Raw genomic sequence first — 16,998 nt, 5'->3', positions numbered from 1 at the left:
CTGTCACTGGAGGACTGTTTGTTCCAGTGAAGACATGTTTGCACCGAAGTGAATCAACCAATAGTCAACTGATGTCAAAACTGAAAATCAAGCTAGTACCATTTCCCGTACTTTTAGCGCAATAACTTCCAAAAAAAAGTGTTCAGTCCAAGGACTTCACTTTTATGAGCGAAGCAACGGTGAATATCAAACTTCAAACTTTACTCATGAGATACATTATCAAACACAATGGAGGATGGTGATTATTCTATTGGTGGTGCCAGCAAATTCAAATTTTGTCAGGAAATTTTTCGAAATTGCAAGTACATACAGCGTATATTTATCTATGCTATAACTGATAGTAAATCACATTATTTAAAGACTGTTCTTTTAAAGAAGTGTCAACTGAAACGAAATTATAAACTGAAAAACTAATATAAATATTTAATTTAATCCACATACATTATTCTGAAAATTCCAGTTTTATTAAAAAACTACCTTTTAGAGAAAAAAAATATGAAGAAAATCAAAAATATCTGTTCCAAAACCTCGAACTACACCTTTAAATTAACTGATAAGAACGGTACTGAAAGTAGGAAGTGCTTACCTCACATAGGAATAAATAGCCATAATAAGCTATTGCCTACATACGCGTGTACACAAACACTTAGTCGCAATTAGAGTTGTCGCGAAATTGGAATTTGCAAATTACCTTACCTTCAACTTCAAGACTACTTTATACACACATATATAAATTTGGAATGGATATCCGCTGCTCCCTGCATGATTACACATACAAATTATTTAAAGTCGCAATTCATAAATACACACAATAAGCACCAGAAAAGTTAGCAATTTTGATATCATGTGCATGCGTTCTAATAAATAAAGGTAATTGTTCCCTAAATTACATTAACCAAAAAGGAGCAAAAATTCACTGCAAAAATCCTATATTTTTACATTATAAAGACTGATTCTTTTTAACAAGTTGCTTTACGTCTCACCGACACAGTGTTAGTATTCTACTGTCACTTTAGTAAAGTATGGGCATTTTCCAGTACTAATCTACTGTCGTTCGTTACTTTCCGCCACTAATGCATTCATTATTTGTACAATTCTTTCATAACATCATCAATTGACAATAAATGACTAGTTTACGCAACATGAACCATACGTATATGCACATGGTTTGAAGTGATTTAACAGAATCTGAGGATGAATTTTTGTGACGAAACATGTCGTTCTTTGTTTGATAGTGTGTATTGTTTTACAGGTATGTTATAGTGTTATGTATAAAGCCCGGATTTTCATGCAGTAACAGGTTAGATTGCAAACTAATTTGGTTAGTAGGAAGTGTCGGCCACCCGCTCTTCCATAATGTAGCAAGAATAACATAAATTATAGGGGTTCTGATGGGCCGTACCCCTAATGTTTATGCAAACCCCATAACGCAATCATTGTGAAGGTAGACTATACTTGCTACTCGCTTCAGTAAGTTTGCATTGTAACCTATTAATGCAAAAAAATCCGGGCTCTAGTTATGTATTATATTTTGAACTTGTGTCCTTAACAGACTGAAAATCTTTTAAGTTAGGTACATTTAAATAAGTCAAAACTGGAGAGTATGATTTCCTTCTTCATATCTTATATTTATAATAATAAATATAACCGGACATTCCCGTTTTAAAATTCTCACTTCGTAAGCATTTCTAGTCAACCCCCTAATGCTTGCTTGGTTCATTTCAACGCACGAATAGTGTTTACGTTGTACGATGCACAACATGCCGCGACTGAAGGCGCATCTAATACCATCTCTTACGACACCTACTTTTATACCGTACGCGGGTCTCATGAGTGTTGCTGTCCAGCGCCATCTATTGGTCTGCTTGTGCACTCGTTATTGGTGTCGATAAAAACCCATGTCATGCCATGCATGTGTGTCAATTATTACCTCTCTACCTTCTATATTCCGTGAAGTTTTGCCTCGTCAAATGTTAACGGACTTTTTGATCATCCTGTATTTGAATTGGCGTAGGATAGAGGGATGGAGGCCGTGACCTGTATTAGGAACTGTCCTGAGATTCGCCTTAGTACAGGGGAATGGAAAATCACGGGAAACCATTCTCAGGACAGCTGGCATTGGGAACCACTCCCTCACTGTCTCGAGAATCAGAGGCGTTGTGCCGCGTTATACCCGTGGCCACGCGTCCTCTGCTCGGCTGGCCGGTCAGAGTAAGTGAATGAACTCTCCTCTCCCAGTCACCAACTGGGGGAAAGAATATCCGCAATCGTCGCAATCATATGCAATTAGTTTTGTTAGTAAAAAAACTTATTCCAACTAAAGTAAAAGAAACTGTCCCAACACATGATTACATTATCATTTACTGCTACAGAACATTATATAAACTTATTATTTGAGGTACTTCCTAGACTTTAACGACGTCATACATGTTCTTACTACTAACTACATAAATTTTCTCTGTTTTCATCCTCTTTTGATTTCTTTTCCTATCTTCTTCTTATAATATTACAAAGTTTTGCTGTTTTTCCTGGTGCGTTCCATTCTCTGTTTAGTAACTTCGCAATAGTGTAAAATTCAAGTTCATTTTCGATTTTACTTTTCTCCTTCCCATCTATATATTTCTCTCTTACCTTACTTGTTTCCGTACAGTATTTTATTAAATGAGCCATTTTCATGTCTTTATTGCATAAAATGCAAAGTTCCCTCATTTTCTGTCTTAGAGCTTTATTCTTATGTACTCCGAACTGCCACCAAATTATCCCTCTCATTTTCCTCTTTGTTAGCATGTCAGTCCTTACTGTCATATTTTCACTGAATTATTTTTTACAAAATTCAACCAGTTTTCTCTTGCTGTTACATTCTGTCCTTATTGTTTGTCTTTCATTGTCTTTCACTCTTTTAACCACCGTTTTACACAATCCCATACAATTCCTTCATAAATATATTTCCCAATATTACCCCATTCCTATGTCATCCAGTAGTTTCTTCACTCCATCCACCCAGAGTAACCCTCAGTTTGATGTTTAATTATTTCATGTACGGCTCCATGGCTAAATGGTTAGCGTGTTGGCCTTCGGTCACCGGGGTCCAGGGTTCGATTCCCGACAGGATCGGGAATTTTACCCATAATTGGTTAATTTCTCTGGCACGGGGGCAGGATGCATGTGTCGTCTTCATCATCATTTCATCCTCATCACGACGCGCAGGTCAAATCAAAAGACCTTCATCTGGCGAGCCGAACTTGTCCTCGGACACTCCCGGCACTAAAATCCATACGCCATTTCATTTGGTGGAGGTATGCTATCCTTCGAATTTCACCCCTGCCTCCGTCTTTAGCCTCAACAAATAGGCCGGCCAGAGTGGCAAGCTGACCATTTGTGGGCTGAATCTTACTTTGCATCCAGCGACCCTTAGCATACTGAAGGTGAATGACAAACTGGTGAGATTTAATCATTTATGTTTGAGATAATAATGCCTATTAACATGCATTACAAATTACAACCAAGGCATATCTAATTGTCTTTGGTTTATTGCTAGTAATTCATTAACAATTACACTATTATTCAGAATGAAATAATATGTAGAATTTTTCTTTCCGAATCTAGTATCGTTTTGACAATGATTTAGTACATTTTTTGTTTGCCTTGTGGCAATCCTGTAGAGAATGCTTCTAGAAACCTGTTGCTATACGTATGTGAAAACTGGTTGGAGGTGGACTGAAGAATTTTTGGGAGCCACACCTTTCAATGTAATTTGTAATATCTGAAGCCATCACTTTTCACTTTCGACCCAGTTATTTAAAACTGTTCAGTTCCTCAGTCTGCCGGAAGTAATTTTGATTAATATATTTATAAACAATCTGAAAGAAAAAAAAAAATACGGTAACAGTATTATACTTGAAAAAGCAATTATTGCAATTTGCCTTACGTCGCCCCTGTCCAACACGTAACTCATCATGTATCCCGTCCACGCCTAACCTTACAGCAACGCTCTATCTTCCACCGTCTCTCTACTTTTCCACAGTCTCCCTAATCTTCCACCGTCTCTCTACTCCTCCATCGTATCCCTAATCTTCCACCGTCTCCCTAATCGTCCACGGTCTCTCTAATCTTCCACCGTCTCCCTAATCTTCCACCGTCTCTCTACTCTTCTACCGTCTCTCCAATCTTCCACCGTCTCTCTAATCTTTCACCGTCTCCCTAATCTTCCACCGTCTCTCTACTCTTCCACCGTCTCCTTAATCTTCCACCGTCTCTCTACTCTTCCACCGTCTCTCTACTCTTTCACCGTCTCCCTAATCTTCCACCGTCTCTCTACTCTTCCACCGTCTCCCTAATCTTCCACCGTCTCTCTACTCTTCCACCGTCTCCCTAATCTTCCACCATTTCTCTACTCTTCCACCGTCTCTCTACTCTTTCACCGTCTCCCTAATCGTCCACCGTCTCTCTAATCTTCCACCGTCTCCCTAATCTTCCACCGTCTCTCTACTCTTCTACCGTCTCTCTAATCTTCCACCGTCTTTCTACTCTTCCACCGTCTCCCTAATCTTCCACCGTCTCTCTACTCTTCCACCGTCTCCCTAATCTTCCACCATTTCTCTAATCTTCCACCGTCTCTCTACTCTTTCACCGTCTCCCTAATCTTCCACCGTCTCTCTACTCTTCCACCGTCTCCCTAATTTTCCACCGTCTCTCTACTCTTCCACCGTCTCTCTACTCTTCCACCGTCTCCCTAATATTCCACCGTCTCTCTACTCTTCCACCGTCTCGCTAATCTTCCACCGTCTCTCTACTCTTCCATCGTCTCCCTAACCCTCCATCGTCTCCCTAATCCTCCGCCGTCTCCCTAATCTTCCAACGTCTCCCTACTCTTGGTAACTCACTTACCGATATTGACATATTCACACCCTTTGCATCCTTCTAACACAAAAGTTAAAAAATTCCTTTGAATTCTTTCCCGGTTTCCATTTCCTTCCGTCCTTCCAACCCATGACCTTTTTCCTCTTGCTAACTCTGTAACCGACCCTGGCCAGTTACCGTTACCATTCTTGTTACATTGTTATTGTTGAAACTTTATATTGTTCTTTATCCCGATCAATCAATTAATTAATTTTCACTACTGATCTGCATTTAGGGCACTCGCGCAGATGGCAGATTCCCTCTCTCTTGTTTTCCTAGCCTTTTCTTAAAAGTTTGCAAATAAATTGGAAATATATTGAACATCTCCCTTGGTAAGTTATTCCAATCCCTAACCCCCTTTCCTATAAACAAGTATTTGCCCCAATTTATCAGTTGTGTCTTTTCTTTCTTTCTTTCTTTCTTTGTTTCTTTCTTTCTTAACCAGGGCTGGTTCTCCTCCCGTAATCAGCGTGGGATCCCACCTCTACCAACCCAAGGGCAATGGAAGTTTCCTGGAGCGTGAGACCTTGGGTCGGTGGGATAAAACTGGGAAGGAGGACCAGTACCTTGCCCAGGCGGCCTCACCTACATTGCTGAAGAGAGGCCTTGTGGGGAGGGGGGGAAGATAGGAAGAGATAGTCTAAGAAGACGGGAGGAAGCGGCTGTGGCCTTAACTTAGGTACCATCCCGGTATTTGCCAGGAGGAACGGTGGAAAACCACGGAAAACCGCTTCGAAGATGGCTGAGGAGGGAATCGAACGCCCATCTACTCGTTGACATCCCGAGGCTGAGTGAACTCCGTTCCATCCCTCGTACCACTTTTCAAATTTCGTGGCAGAGTCGGGAATCGAACCCGTGCCTCCGGGGGTGGCAGCTAATCACACTAACCACGTTACCACAGAGGTGGACGTAATTTTATTATACTTATTTAAATTGAGTATATTATTAGTGTAAATGGTCCTCCATTGGTTGTATGTAATAATTAACTAAACTAAACCCCATGGGGCAATAGTCTTAAAAGGCCTTGGCCTACCAAACGACCGCTGCTCAGCCCGAATGCCTGCAGATTACGAGGTGACGTGTGGTCACCACGACGAATACTCTCGGCTTTCTAGACCAGGGCCGCTATATCACAGTCAGATAGCTCCTCAACTGTAATCACGTAGGCTGAGTGGATCTCGCATCCGGCTCTCACATCCAGGTAAAAATCCCTGATCTGGCCGGGAACTGAACACAGAGCCTCCGGGTACGCTACCCCGACACTGTGGGGCCGGTAATAATTAAATAATTAAATAAAAATAAGCAGATATGTCTTGTGGAGACGATGGGGCAGGAAATGGCCATGAGGGGGAAGGTAGCGACACTGCCTTTAATTAAAGTACATCTCCAGCATTTTCCTGGGGTTAAAATGGAAAACCGCGGAAAACATCAACATGAAAGTCAGTACGCATCTGTCATTGAATCATGTGAATCCTCCTGTTTGCACGTGCTCGGAAAGTTCAGTGAAAGTTGGAAGGCCACAAACTTTTCAAATCCATGCATGCACTGTCTGAACCTAGTACGTACTAGTCTTTTCATTTGCACGCCAAAACCTACTGGTACCAATTAGTGTATGGATGTGTAAACTCGCCTAGACAGCAACGTTACTGTCGAAATTTGGGCTCCTACTGCCGTTCAGTCATGTCCTAAAGGCAACGCCTTGTAGATAAAACCACTCTCCGTCATGTAATTTGATCGGCGGTTGCGGGGTAGTCTTCGGCGTACAAGTGGTCACGGCTGGTCCCTCTCAGATCCCACCTTCCCACAAAACTACATACCTATCTCCCTCGTACCCATTCTCCAGTTATTTAACTTCTCTATACAGAATGGAGTTTGTCCCTCAGGATGAAAGCGTGCCGATGTGCCCAAAAAGAAAATACCAGCAGTCTGTAGTGATTTTAGGTCTATCAGCATCCTCTGTGCACCTAACAAGGCACTAGAACAAACTGTTCATGAGCAGATGTGTGAATGTCTGTCTAAATACCACATTCTAAGTCCCTACTAATCTGGCTTCAAGAAGGGCCATGGTACTACTACTGCTCTGCTGAAGGTTAGAGATGATAAACGCGCGGCCACCGAGAAAAAATCCCTTCTTCTCTCCAGAGTCCACTGTATCAGCGAGGACAAGCATGTTATAAACGACGAGCAGTTCGGCTTCAGAAGTGAGCACTCTACCACACATCAGCTTATGAGGCACATGGGAATCTGTTTTCTAGACATTTCGCGCATGTTTGACAGGGTATGGCACTAACGTCTTATCTACAAGCTGAAACTTCTTACTTTTCCACTTAGTTCACTTTATTACCAGTTACTTAGCAGACAGGCACTTCTAGGTCAACAACATCCTGTCGGAACCCCACCCCATCAGTGCGGGGGTCCCTCAGGGTCGAGTTCTCTCTCCTGTGCTATTCACTTTATATACGTCAGACATACCCCGTCCTCAGCGCGCGATAATCTATTTGTATGCAGGTGACACTGCCATATCCTCTGTCTCTTGGCAGCCACCCAGTGTACACAATTACCTCCACGAATCCCTGTCTACTTGAAGCCAGAATCAAAATCAAGGTTACCAAGAGTAGCGTTACACCCTTTTCTAAACGCAGCAGTACTGACTCGCAACCGCTGGGCTTTTTCGGCGAAGTGATCCAGTGGACCATTATCACGAAATACCTGCGTGTTACCCTCTACAGAGGATTGTCATTTAAAGATCATGCAATCCGTATTTCGGCCCAACTTAGAAAACAGGCTCCTGCTGTATAAATCGTCTATTCACGTAAACCTTGAGTATGCCAGTCCCATCTGCGGGATCGCAGCGAAAACGCACCTGGACTGAGCAGCGTGTACAGATCGCGCACTCCACATATCTTATGCTTAATGGTTCGAAAGGAATGGAAACATCCACATCGACAAAATTTATACGAGAATTCCCGGAAATTCTATTCTGGTATAAACTCCAACCTTAATGATCTCATATCATCTTTGAGCAATTACGACACCCATGGGCTTAGATACAAGAGGGCCCAAGTCCCTACTAAACTAATCAACCCTTAGGGTGCAGGTCACATTTTGACCAGCTCGATTCCGTTCCACAAATTTCTACCAATCCTGCTTCTATGCAGTCGGAAAATGAACTCAAGGCCGCTCAAGGCTGAAAGGCTAAAATCTGCTCACTACCGAGATGCGTGGTCTGTCTGTCTCAGAGTGCCTGCTCTCCGCCCTCTAGTCTGCAGTCATCAACTCGGTGATGAAATCAAGCGCACTCTCTACCTGACTTTTATCAGTCCCATTATACATGGTGTATCAGAATTATACAGACAAAAAAAGTCAGGGATGCTCTTCGTGTTATGTTAAGACAGGGCCTCTCAGGGTGCATGCACTGTGCACCGTGCAAAAGACGACTTCGCTTGGTTGACCAGAGTGCAGACCCCCACTCCTCGATTTGGAGCAATAGCGCTCTCTCTCTCTCTCTCTCTCTCTTTCCCCACGCCTGTCTCGCTCGCTCTCCCTGTCTCCCTCTTCCTCACTTGCTCCGTAGCGCTCCATATCCGAGCCGAGTTGAGCCGAGCTTAGCCGAGTAGCCTAGAGACGAAGCGTTGATCCGAGCCGAGCCGAGTGGAACCGATGCACAGTGTACGGAACTCTTGCGCCTCGATTTTCACGCGTGAGATTTTGGGCGTTTGAGAGACCCTGTGTTAAGACGATGGTGCAATCGGATTGGCGGAGGAAACTTTTATTTTCGAGAAAATGAGGTTATTTTTTTCTTCCGGGCGCGCAGTACAAATTGATGAAATTACCGTACTTGCTATGCAGAAAACCAGCCGCTGCCTGTGCGTCAAATGAGGGAAGGGAGGGGAAGTGGGAAGTGGTAGACAGACGTAGTGCTCGGTGCGAAGGCACAATTTATCATTCGCTTCACATAGTTGCTTCCTAGCCCCATTAGGCAGTGTACAGCTTGTTCTGCTCAAAGTTCTGCACAGAGTAAACACCAAGCGATATCTCTACTCGTTGGCAAACCACGGAAACCGCTCTAGAGCACCCTTGCACTCGATCCCTTAAAAAATGACAGGCCGAGGTCTGACAGCTCTGCACTCCAAACGATCAGGCGAGCAGAGGACTGATGGTCACGGCTCTACCGTGGCTCTACACCTCTGCGTTCGTGGGACGGAGAGGGGCGGGTCCCCACCATCGGCTGTCCTGAGAATGGTTTCTCGTGGTTTTCCGTTCTCCTGTACTAAGGCGAATGCTGCGACAGTTCCTAGTATAGGTCACGGCCACCAACCATCTCATCTTCTCCTGACCTGAGAGACGACATCACCGTCCAAGAGGACCACCTCCCCCTTCAGGGAAAGAATGAAAAGAATTAATTATTATTGTTATTATTATTTAATCCGTTTACCGAACAGGATTGGTTTTTCCCTCGGACTCAGCGAAGGATCCCACCTCTACCGCCTCAAGGACATGGTCCTGGAGCGTGAGACTTTCGGTCAGGGAAATACAACTGGGCAGGAGGGCCAGTACCTCGCCAGGTGTCCTCACCTACTGTGCTGAACAGGGGCCTTGTGGGGGATGCGAAGATTGGAAGGGATAGACAAAGAAGAGAGAAAGAAGCGGCCGTTGCGTTGAGTTAAGAACCATTCCGGCATTTTCCTGGAGGAGAAGTGAGAAATCACGGAAAACCCTTTTGAGGGTGGCTGAGAAGGGAATCAAACCCCCCTCTACTCATTTGACCTCCCAAGTTGATCCCGTTCCAGTCCTTTTACCACTTTTTAAATTTCATAGCAGAACCGGGAATCGAACCCGGGCCTCCGGGAGTGGCATCTAATCACACTAATCACTACACCACTGAGGCGAACTATAGGTCTGTTACTGATGCAAAATTAAAACAGATCATTACCACTTGTAATAAGAAACTCCTGAAGAATTCCAAGTACACTGACTGACAGAGCAAATGCAACACCAAGAAGGAGTGGTCAGAACTTTATGCCAATTGCAGGGTAGACTGACGTCACTGAGGTATGCTCATGATGTGAAATGCGCCGCTGTGCTGCGCACGTAGCGAACGATAAATGGGACACGGCGTTGGCGAATGGCCCACTTCGTACCGTGATTTCTCAGCCGACAGTCATTGTAGAACGTGTTGTCGTGTGCCACAGGACACGTATATAGCTAAGAATGCCAGGGCGCCGTCAACGGAGGCATTTCCAGCAGACAGACGACTTTACGAGGGGTATGGTGATCGGGCTGAGAAGGGCAGGTTGGTCGCTTCGTCAAATCGCAGCCGATACCCATAGGGATGTGTCCACGGTGCAGCGCCTGTGGCGAAGATGGTTGGCGCAGGGACATGTGGCACGTGCGAGGGGTCCAGGCGCAGCCCGAGTGACGTCAGCACGCGAGGATCGGCGCATCCGCCGCCAAGCGGTGGCAGCCCCGCACGCCACGTCAACCGCCATTCTTCAGCATGTGCAAGACACCCTGGCTGTTCCAATATCGACCAGAACAATTTCCCGTCGATTGGTTGAAGGAGGCCTGCACTCCCGGCGCCCGCTCAGAAGACTACCATTGACTCCACAGCATAGATGTGCACGCCTGGCATGGTGCCGGGCTAGAGCGACTTGGATGAGGGAATGGCGGAACGTCGTGTTCTCCGATGAGTCACGCTTCTGTTCTGTCAGTGATAGTCACCGCAGGCGAGTGTGGCGTCGGCGTGGAGAAAGGTCAAATCCGGCAGTAACTGTGGAGCGCCCCACCGCTAGACAACGCGGCATCATGGTTTGGGGCGCTATTGCGTATGATTCCACGTCACCTCTAGTGCGTAATCAAGGCACGTTAAATGCCCACCGCTACGTGCAGCATGTGCTGCGGCCGGTGGCACTCCCGTACCTTCAGGGGCTGCCCAATGCTCTGTTTCAGCAGGATAATGCCCACCCACACACTGCTCGCATCTCCCAACAGGCTCTATGAGGTGTACAGATGCTTCCGTGGCCAGCGTACTCTCCGGATCTCTCACCAATCGAACACGTGTGGGATCTCATTGGACGCCGTTTGCAAACTCTGCCCCAGCCTCGTACGGACGACCAACTGTGGCAAATGGTTAACAGAGAATGGAGAACCATCCCTCAGGACACCATTCGCACTCTAATTGACTCTGTACCTCGACGTGTTTCTCCGTGCATCGCCGCTCGCGGTGGTCCTACATCCTACTGAGTCGATGCCGTGCGCATTGTGTAACCTGCATATCGGTTTGAAATAAACATCAATTATTCGTCCGTGCCGTCTCTGTTTTTCCCCCAACTTTCATCCCTTTCGAACCACTCCTTCTTGGTGTTGCATTTGCTTTGTCTGTCAGTCAGTGTATTATGATATATAGCATAGTTTACTGTATTATTATGTATTCCCTCGCAATTCAATAGTTGCCTGAGATCCAGAGGTCTACTTTATTTTTAAATGACAGTACAAACTCTAATTAAGGCAGTGGAGGCCCCTCTTTCACCTTAACGCTTCCCCTCATCGCACGCCTTCCTACGTTGAGGCAGGATTAATCTGCTTTTTACTATCGTGGAAAAAAGTATAGATACTCGACCTTATACGTTAATAAAAAGTTTATCCTTTGTCTCACATAGAAACAAGCTGCTCCAAAATTTAGCTTATTTCATTCTACGTGTAATTATGTGTAGCAGAAATTTTTATCGTACCCAGTTAAAATTTTAACACAGGTTGAACAAAAAAATATATGTGCTGGTATTTTTTCCATGTCCAACGGAGCACTCACTTTGAAAGTTCATAACGTTAAAAGTATTGATCTGATCGCTACCAAATTTTAATATGTCTTAAAGCAGAGGTGGGCATAATTCGGCTCGATGAGCAGTGCTCCAGTGCAGGCAGAGTGTGTGCTCTGACGGAAGTTTACCTTATAGCTGCTTGCACAGCTTGCCGTTAAATCTAGGGACAAACCGCGTATCAAAATAGATTTAAACTTCTGACATTTATGTCGCGTTTAGTGTCTCGTTCTATTCAGTGCATTAGATGATGGTGCTAACTAAAAACGTTTAAATATAATTCTTTCATTAGGTTATGCGTAGGGAACAAATTACTTTGACAGCTAATAACTAAATACTCCTTTGACTACTACCTGTAGTCCCGAAAATACAATCAGCCAACATAAAAATGTGAACGAAGAACTAGCTCTAGGTTAAGTACAGAAATAAATAAGCTACATGAATAAATATCATTTACCATAAATAAATCATAGGGCTATGTGTTCTTATATATCTGAAATTTCATTCAACAGTTAATGAGGAGGAGTGCGTATCTTTTTCGCTGGAGAAGACGAAGTTATATTTCGTACGCTCGATCTTACACTTGCAATTCGAAGAACGATATTTATATTATATTTATCTTCATTAGAAAGAACAGCTTCTCACACAGATATGTTGAGCCAAATATTGATAGAAGTTTGCCAGCCATTTTGTGCATATTTGGGAAATCTGTTTGCGAAAAATATTCAAAAAATGTGATAAGCTTGTTTATGATTCATATTTAGCCTTCAGTTCATTATCAAATCGAATTGTGAGCAACTCGCACTGTAGATCAGACGGAACGTCATCATTAGAGCCAGGAATTTTATGCAGCAATAGGTTAGAATGCAAACTTACTGAAGCGAGTAACAAGTACAGTCTACCTTCACAACGGCTATGCTATGGGGTTTGCATAGCCATTACGGGTAAGGCCCATCAGAACCGCTATAATTTATATTACTCTTTCTACACTATGGAAGAGCGGGTGGCCGACATTTTCTACTAACCAAATTTGCAATCTAACCTATTGCTGCATGAAAATCCGGGCTTTATTCATCATTTACTATAGCAGTTGAAAAGGGCGCAGCAAAAACTTTCAGATCAATTGATAAATTGTCCAGATCTCTAAATCGGATGGAAAATTGTTTCACAACACTCGCAAGAGTCCCTGAAAATGTCTACAGTTGATCTTGAGTTAAACTAGATTTCCGCGTTGACAATTTGGGAAAATGGGCTAACTCTCGTTTCAACATCTGACGCTGCCAAACCTCCAATATTTGCTTGAAAAGTGATACCGTCTACAAAATGAGTAATACGTATTTTAACTACACAACGCACTGTACCATACTATGTTATTTTATTCCGTAAACATAATGTACTCAAACCGGTACAATGCTGTAGCTATGCTTACTCCTTGACTCCGCATAACGCCATCTAGTCTTTACAGCACAAACTATTGGATAGACGTCAGCTGCTCCCGGCTCCTCGACCCTGCCCCCGCTCATGAAGTTACGCTCTCTCATTGCCCACCTTATTGCTGATCTGTAAAGCCAGGATTTTTATCCAGTAACAGGTTAGATTGCAAACTAATTTGGTTGGTAGGAAGTGTCGGCCACCCGCTCTTCAGTAATGTAGTAAGAGTAACATAAATTATAGGGGTTCTGACGGGCCATACCCCTTAAGCTTATGCCAGTCCCATAGCACAGTCGTTGTGAAGGTAGACTATGCATGCTACTTACTTCAGTAAGTTTGCATTCTAACCTATTAATGCATCAAAATCCGGGCTCTACGTGATCTGCATACCAAGTTTTTATTTCATCTGATAGTTGTGATAAACGTTGTTGTAAATTTTGTGAAACAAAATTTTCTCATTACTGGGTGAGCATAACCGTAAACGATTTGGCTTGTTATGAAGCTCGTAAGAATGTCAGGCTAAAATTAAAATTGCTTCTTTTTGCTTGCTTTTTACCTGCGTTAAAACTTTAACTGGGAACGATAAAAATATCCACTACAGATTATTAAACGTAGAATAAAATAAGCTAAAATGTTGGTGTAGCTTGAGCCTCCGTGGCTCAGGCGGCAGCGCGCTGGCCTCTCACCGCTGGGTTCCGTGGTTTAAATCCCGGTCACTCCATGTGAGATTTGTGCTAGACAAAGCGGAGGCGTGACAGGTTTTTCTCCGATTAGTCCGGTTTCCCCTGTCATCTTTCATTCCAGCAAAACTCTCTAATATCATTTCATTTCATCTGTCTAATCATTGCCCCAGATGAGTGCGACAGGCTTCGGCAGCCGGCACAATTCCCATCCTCGCCGCTAGATGAGGGCTTCATTAATTCCATTCCGGACCCGGTCGAATGACTGGAAACAGGCTGTGGATTCTCATTTCTTGGTGTAGCTTGTGGTAAAACTTTCGTACCCGGTGTGCGAAAGTGAGGTTAGAGATCCAACATGGCGCAGCTCGGCCAACGCCACGTAAGACTCGGGAGGTTTGCCAACTTAGCAACTTACGCATTCTTACTGACAAGACCATTGGGCTGGATGGGTTAGGTCCGGGGAGTGATAAGACCATTGGGTTGGATGGTTAGGTCCAGCTAGTGACTAGATTGGTCTGGGAGCAAGCAAGGAGGAGGGGTCTGGGGTTGCAAGCCCCCAGGTTAGAGACGCGAAGCCGCCCTTAGGCCTCTAGTATCCCGCGTGACAACACCATTGGTCTGGATAGGTTAGGGTAGGTTAATGACAAAACCATTGGTCTGGATATGGTTCTCTTACTTTTAGCGAATATGGCAGCCCTGTACTTGCAAACGATGCGAGCTCTTTCGGAGACAATACGAAGCTGTTCTGACGAATAGGAACCCAGCACATGGTTGTATTCAGTTGATTTACACAGTCTCAATTTTAATTCTGCTATATAAGTAAGAATACTTTTGGGGGTGGGATAGTGGATTTCTAGCAAGCATAAAAGAAGGATCTCTCCTTTCTGTTACTTAAGGTATCGTTGCATATCCTTTTTATATGATTTTTATCATCCCTAAGTCTGCACACCGGGTACGGAAACGGCACCTAGCTAGTTTATATGTGGGACAAAGGACAAACGTATAACCTCGGATTCCACGACAGTAGATAGGTAGTGAGTGGCTCATTGTAGACTCACTATACTGTTAATAATAAGAGTTGGCGTCTGACATTTCTTAGAGGGAGGTCCGTTTACTGCCTGCCGAGGCGGGATAAAGGGAGTGGCTGTGTGGTTGCCATGGAAACGAGGGTGGGGCGACTGCGGTTGCCATGGAGATAAAACTTCAGGGCAGCTCGTCTTGCTGGGAGTTGCCAAACCTGTCACTGTCACTGATGAGAACCTGATTGTTTGTATAAGAGTGATCGCAAATGGGACGACACCGCCTGACCAGGTAGTCTACAACAGATCACAGCGGTCAGAATGAAGGAGGGAACAAGTGAGCCGGAAGCGAGGGGTAAGAGCATGTAGAAAGGAATGCTGGAATGTGGCAACATCGTGAAATGGCACGTGCAGTGTTCCTCCCTCCAACCTTACCTGTCAGACGCCAACTTTAGTTAAGTCTAGTATAGAAAGGAACACAGGGAAAATCTAAAGCATGCCAAATGGGGAAAAGGATTGCAGCCGTGGGTCAAGTCAGTGTAGAAGCTTCCATTCTAAACCTGTATTTTGGTTATTTCTATATGAAGAGTGACTTACCGAGTCTGCCGCTAGCACGATGAGCATCCAGCCCAGGAAGAAGGGAAGAGCCATCATGAGGAGAACTCTCCTCCGGCCGAGCTTGTCCGCCAGGTAGCCAGCGGGAAGGGCGCCCACCACCGCTCCGATTGGTAGCAGACTGCTGATCCATGAGGCTTGCTCCTCCGTGGCGTACAGCGGGAGGATCACGTCCGTCTGTCGCTGGATTAGGGGCAGAGCTGGAGCAGTCCAAGCGTTCGCCATCCCGATACACAGGGTGGCCAAGTTAGCTGGAACAGGAAACGGGTTTGGTTAAAATAAAAGTTATAGGCTTTTGGGCTTATGCCGTGTCAGGAAAATAACGTGAAATTCTTTACGTTTCGCAGAGAACTTTGCTCTGAGTTTTCAGGAGAAAATCTTGACTGCTCACGCGGAAGACTTCCCAAACAATGAGGTTTGAACTTAGACGTTATAATAGAAGTGGAAGTGGTACGTTCATTCGTCACCAGATGGCTCACCGGACGCCGTACAGCGCTAGCGTTCGAAGCGGAAGCTGACGGAACCATCAGAATCAACCTGAGAGGGACACATAACATAACAGAACAGGTGTACCCACATATGAAAGCATGACATTGACCCAAGCCTGGAATGAAACATCTGGCGATGAAGAACGTACGAATTTGGAAAACACTGAAACGAAATAACAATATTGAAGGGAGAGGGAACGGAACTACCTGCGTAAATCTTTAATGGCTAGCAACCACGTATTACTTAATTGATAGCTAGTGTTCCTGTTGAAATTGTTAGGATCTCTACGTATTTTCACAGCTTTCTGTATAGTCCTGGACCTGCAGTGTCTAGTGGGGGGTAAGAGCTCGAGCATCTTGGAACATGGCATCATGACTCAACGATAGAGCTTGCTCAGCTAATGCTCATTTATCTGGCTGGTTGAGGTTTCGTTCATGTTCCTTGATACGAGTACCAATGGACCGGCATGTTTGGCCAAAGTATACCTCACCGCAAGTGCAGGGAATTTCGTATACGCCACTATGTAAAAGAGAGGTCAATTTGTCCTTGGTTTTACTCAGACTGTGAGCAGTTTTAGTGACGGTGCCAAACACGGTTTTTATATTGTGTTTGCGGAAGATCTTGCTAATTCGATCTGTTGTGTTGTGAATGTAAGGCTTCACTTCTTCCTTCAGTGAGGTGCAGGACTTTATGAATTTGCAAATCGCTGCAACCACTACCTGTGAACGTGACTTTGAGTGTCTCCCTCAGACTCAGCGAAGCATCCCACTTCCACCGCCTCAAGGGCAGTATTGTGGAGCATGAGACCGTGTTCAGAGGGTTAAACGGCGAAGGAGGGCCAGTACCTCTCCCAGGCGTCCTGGGGCGATGGGAAGATTGGAAAGCATAGGGAAGGAAAGGGGAAGGGAGCGGCAGTGGCCTTAAGTTAGGTACCATCCCGGCATATGCCTGGAGGAGAAGTGAGAAACCACTGAAAACCACTTCGAGGATGGCTGAGTGGACTCCGCCCCAGCCCTCGTACCACTTTTCATATTTCGTGGCTGAACCGGG

General features: G+C 44.7%; 1 protein-coding gene across 3 annotated transcripts in view; it reads right to left on the bottom strand.

Annotated features, from left to right (window-relative positions):
- The window catches only part of LOC136885574 (facilitated trehalose transporter Tret1), a 142,419-nt gene that overhangs the window by 109,300 nt on the left and 16,121 nt on the right, over positions 1 to 16,998 (bottom strand). For all 3 annotated transcript variants that reach the window (XM_067158222.2, XM_067158226.2, XM_067158224.2), the window contains exon 2: positions 15,442 to 15,710. In XM_067158222.2, the coding sequence (XP_067014323.2) occupies positions 15,442 to 15,710 (269 nt within the window). The remainder of the gene's footprint in view (positions 1 to 15,441; positions 15,711 to 16,998) is intronic.

Source organism: Anabrus simplex, chromosome 14 (assembly GCF_040414725.1).
Source record: "Anabrus simplex isolate iqAnaSimp1 chromosome 14, ASM4041472v1, whole genome shotgun sequence".
In the NCBI taxonomy this organism is placed as follows: domain Eukaryota; kingdom Metazoa; phylum Arthropoda; class Insecta; order Orthoptera; family Tettigoniidae; genus Anabrus; species Anabrus simplex.
Note: the sequence above shows the minus strand (reverse complement) of the source record. Positions and strands in the feature narration are given on the sequence as shown.